This window comes from Haliotis asinina, chromosome 11, assembly GCF_037392515.1.
Source record: "Haliotis asinina isolate JCU_RB_2024 chromosome 11, JCU_Hal_asi_v2, whole genome shotgun sequence".
NCBI lineage: Eukaryota > Metazoa > Mollusca > Gastropoda > Lepetellida > Haliotidae > Haliotis > Haliotis asinina.
In genome coordinates this window covers 4,632,258-4,637,597 of record NC_090290.1, presented here as the reverse complement: position 1 = coordinate 4,637,597, position 5,340 = coordinate 4,632,258, and the positions used below count along the sequence as shown (strand labels likewise).

Below are 5,340 nucleotides of genomic sequence, written 5' to 3'. Positions count from 1 at the left end.
ATGGAAACCCACGATAACAGACAGCTCCACAAAGCCTGCAGGAAAGGGGACCTGGGCCGAGTGAAACACATCCTGTTCCAAGGTTCGGTTGATGTCAACAGTAGAGGTGAGAAGCACAGAAAGACACCACTTATGGTGGCGGCTCAAGAGGGACATGTAAAACTAGTTCACTTTTTCGTACGCAAAGGAGCTGATGTATCACTCGTAGATGAAAACGGAGACAATGTCCTGCACATGGCCTGCAGAGGAGGACTTATGGCTATTGTGAAGTATATAGTCAAACATACTACTGTTGATATTAACAGTAAGGGAATGCGTGGATCAACTCCATTGCTCCAGACTGTATATTGTGGTTACATGGACGTGTTCATTTTCCTAGTGTCCAAGGAAGCTAATGTGTCACACGTGGATGACGATGGTGAGAATATCCTGCACTTGGCATGCAGAGGAGGGCATGAGTATATGGTGAGGTATGTACTCGAGGAATGCAGTGTTGATATTAACAGTAGGGGGAATAACGGAGAAACCTCTCTGATGAAGGCTGCATCAGAAGGACACATACACGTTTTTAGGTGCCTCATGTCATTTGGAGCTAATAGGCATCTCGTGGATACTGACGGAGACAACATACTTCATCATGCTTCAATTGCGGGACATGGAAACATGGTTGTGTTTATCGTAACACGAGAGATGGTGGACATTAACAGTAGAGGTAAATACGAGAGGACACCATTGATGAGAGCAGCATATTATGGACATAGAGAAATTTGTGATCTGCTTGTGAGGTTTGGTGGTCGAATGGACTTAGTGGATGATAAGGGTCACAACATCCTTCATCTTTCCGCTTTGAGTGGACAGGTCGAGATGATGAAGTATATCCTTTCCCTAAACACCACAGACATTGACAGTAGAACACAAACGGGAGCAACCCCGCTGATGAAGGCTGCATATGTAGGACACAAAAACGTTTTTGAGTTCCTCGTATCTAATGGAGCTAATGTGTCACATGTTGATGATAGGGGAGACAACATACTTCATCATGCCTCATTCGGGGGCCATACAGACATGGTTCAGTATATCCTGTCACAAAACCTGGTGAATATCAACAGTCGTGAAAAATACGGAGCTACCCCTCTGATGAAGGCTGCTCTTATGGGACACATCAATGTTTTTGAGTACCTCGTGCGCATGAAAGCTAATGTGTCACAGGTTGATGGTAATGGAGAAAACATACTTCATTATGCTTCATTAAGGGATGATACAAAGATGGTTCAGTATATCCTGTCACGAGAAATGGTGAATATCAACAGCAGAGGAAAACACAGGAGGACAGCTTTGATGAAGGCGGCATATTATGGAAAAGGAAAGGTGGTTGATCTGCTTGTGCGTGAAGGTGGTTTAACAAACATAGTAGATGTTTGGGGTAATAACATACTTCATCTGGCCACTTTAGGTGGACATCTGGAGATAGTGGGGTATATCCTTTCACAGAACCTTGTCGACATAAACGACAGGAACAAGGATGGGGACACAGCAGCCATTCTAGCAAACCGTGCAGGAAGACCTGACATGTATAACCTCTTTGATTCTCATGTTTGACGAGTAATATCAATGTAAATTGTTAGTATTTTGCCACACAGTGTGATACGGTAGAAAAATTAAACATGGTTCTTTGAAGGCGTGTAACTACGGAAGCGTATTAGGGCCACGGTGAAAATGTTTTGTGGTGTCACTATCTCTACGTAGAACTTACTGTCTCCTACGTAGGACTTATGTAACTACAGACATTGATGTACTCCTGTTATTTTCTTGTTAGTCTTTATTTTGTGAAGGATTGAAGCTATAACTCAGTTTGCGACATGCTATAATATATACTGATGATCCCATGTTAGATTTGTCTCGATTGTCGTTCTGTGCAAATGTTAAACAATGTTAAACAGTTGTTGACATGGAAGTTATGCACACTCATGTCCACTTGTTATTCACTCTAAGTCGTTTCCTTGTGTTGTAGTTTGTATTCAAGACATAGTTCCTGATATTCATGTTTACTGACCATCTTCCTTGTGCTTTCATGCAAGGGGTGAAGTATATGGATGGACGACATCCTCCGGTGTCTTACATTGTACGGGAACGTCTTCTTGAGAACAAGACTAGTTCTGCTAGTTTGTGTCATTATGGTGTATGTGTATATATCCCGCTATGAATCTATATCCTAAATGGACCCCTCTTTGATAACTGTGATCGAAGCTGACACACCTCCTCACTCAGCATGCAGTCTAAGGGAGGGAATTATAGTCTCTCTAGTAAGCTAAGTACTTGTCATGCTGTCTTCGAGCAAGGGTTGTGAGCATGCTGGCAAGGTGAACAATATTGCATTGGGGACGAGTGTGAAGAACGGACAGGTAAGTGCGTATACTGAACAGTGCAAGTTTTAATAGACAGAAGGTTGTAATTTATGACTTTACCTGTTTCGGTGATAGAGGGCGGGTTCACAACATGTGTTTTAGAAAATGGTGGACGCAGACCTAGAAGCTGCCCCGGCGCTAACTACTGTCACAATTCAGACTAAAACCTGAAGAGTTCCCAGTTCATACCAGGCAACCATATAACCAGCGACAGCGCCTGGGACGAATTTTAGAGGGAAATGAGCGCTAATTTCGGTATTTTTGCATCACGAGTGTCAAAGATAAGACAGATGCTCTTATTATTTACGGTGGGAAATAAATTTCAAGACTAGAGAAGAGTTTACCGGATTCTGAAGATGCAGCGTTAGACGTAGAAGCTGAAAGATTATTATTTTTAAAAATGAAACCTCACTCTCAAGAAAGCACCACATCTTATGCAGCTAGATTAAGAGAGAAAGCACACGATTATGAATTTGGTAATTCGAAAGATGAACGAATTCTTTAACGTTAAATCCAAACCAGTGAGAACTAAAATTTGATACAAGGACAATCAACAAATCATTTAATCTTAACCAGTTCCTCACTGAAGCATGACAGGTCGAAGACAAAAGGTCACAAATACAGGAAATGAGGCCTGAGAGTGCAAGTGGTACAAAATAATGGACGGGGATGAGGATTCTAGAATCATGGATTTCAAGGACAGCAGTGTACGTACTGTGGACTGACAGGCGTACACAAACCAGGCATGAATAGCTCAACATTCAGGTCATAAATCAAGGCAAACACAAGGTAAATACAAACACAAGACTGTGAAGAAACCAGAGGCTGCAGATGTTCAGATTCATCAGATGAAGAATGTTTCAAGTCTCACCTGTTCATTATAGTAATCAAGAAGGTGGAAAGTCGCAGTAAAACGGTACCAATTGTCATTAATGATGTGCCTCTACACATAGAACCTGACTTTGGGGCAGATGTTAATATAATGGACGAATTTCAGTTTGACAGTTTGGTAAAAGAAAGCAAAGTACAACTGGTGGTACAGCACATTTAGATTTAATCAAGTTCAAGTTAACAGTTAACGGAGAGTTCGAGACTACAGTTAAAAATCCAACGAATGATATCAAGACAAAGTTCATCGTTGTGAAAGGACACACCAAACTCACCCCCGCTGATTAGAGGAAAATCTCTCGTGGAGTTAGGAATGTTGCAAATCAGAGAAGATGGATGACTCAAAGCAGGAAACAATCTTCGAGACAAAACAGAGCAAGTTGTGAAGGAAACTTGTAACACGGAAAACATGATGGAGGAATCCTGACATTTGTTCAATGAAATTGGGAAGATTTTTGTGATCTCAGGAGTATTAGAGACTTTCCATGTTCCTTACCAATGAAACCGATGCTGTATCAATGGCGCAGAAGCCACGCCAGATTCCATGTTATCTTCAGAAACCTTTGAAAGAGTTGATTGAGCAGGGTCTTGAGAACGATATCTATGAACGTGTCCCTACATACGAACTAATAACTTCGCCACTGGTTGTACAACTGAAACCAAAGTTAAAAGGTGTAGCACAGAAAATACTTTCACCAAACATGATCAGAGCCAGTATTGACATGAGGGTCGCAAACAAGAGTATGGAAAAAAGCAGAATCATACAGGCACCAGTTGTTGATTCCATCTACAAATTCAACGACTGTGTCATCCTTTCCAAGCTGGATATGCGTCAGAGATACCGACAACTTGTAATGGACCAAGCCTGAAGAAACGTCACAACATTCAGAACGTCCTGGGGGTAACTACAGGTCGAAACGGCTGATATTTGAAGCTAAAGCATCCCAAGATCTGTTTGAGTAAGGAAGAGCATGACAAAACAAAAGTGACTTCGGTATCACACTAAACAGGGACAAGTGTCACTTTGGAGTCAAGGCCATGGGGTTCTAAGGTCACATCTATACTGAGTGAAAGCTGAAACCCACCGAATGAAAGCTGAAATCTGTGAAGAATTATAAAGCACCGAAGTCGAAGGAAGTGATTAGAAGTTGTCAGGGGATGACTGGATATCTCTCGAAATTCATTCCAAAATATGCAATCCTTGCAGCTCTTCTCCGAGAACTGGCCCACAAGAATGCCAAATTCCATTGGGGCAAAGCAGAAAATAGTGCTTTCCAAGACCCCAAAGACCATCTCACAAATGGTATAACTGTCACCTACTTCGATTCCAGAAAACCAACAGTGGTACGTGTGGAAGCAAGTTACTGAGGAGGAATAGCAGTGGGAATATTCCAAGAAACTGACAAGGTATGCAGTCAGTTCACAACATGTCTGACACAGAAAAATGCTACAGTCAAACAGAAAAGGATGCTATAGATCAGGTAGGTGAAACAACGTTTCGGCATGTACCTGCTTGGAGCACCTAGACTCAAAATCACCACAGCACAGAGACCCTTGTTCCCATTGTTCAACAAAGCTAGCGTCAAACTGCCACAGAGAACAGGAAGATGGGTGGTGGATATGTAGAATATTGACTATGATCTGATCTATGAGCCAGTGAGAGTGAGTGAGTGAGTGAGTGAGTTTAGCAATATTGCAGCTATATGGCGGTGGTCTGTAAATAATCGAGGCTGGACCAGACAATTCAGTGATCAACAACATGAGCATCGATCTGCACATTTGGGAACCGATGACATGTGTCAACCAAGTCAGCGAGTCTGACCACCTGATCCCGTTAGTCGCCTCTCACGAAAGGCACAGTCGCCTTTTATGGCAAGCATGGGTGTTCTATTCTACACCAGGACCTTCACGGGTCACCAGGGAGAGACGCTGCAGACCCACTCAACTTCCTTTCATGCCATCCCTTACTGGGGACTGGACACGGCAACACAGAAGAAACTGTTAAAGCTTCATAGAAAAAGAACATACAGTGGTGTTCAGAACTAAA

The 5,340-nt window shown here is 42.4% G+C and overlaps 1 protein-coding gene across 1 annotated transcript; it reads left to right on the top strand.

Annotated features, from left to right (window-relative positions):
- Positions 1–1,599, top strand: LOC137256451 (ankyrin repeat domain-containing protein 50-like). Its single transcript, XM_067794293.1, has one exon. The coding sequence runs from the start codon at positions 1–3 to the stop codon at positions 1,597–1,599; it is 1,599 nt and encodes a 532-aa protein (XP_067650394.1).
- The last annotated feature ends 3,741 nt before the right edge of the window (positions 1,600–5,340 follow it).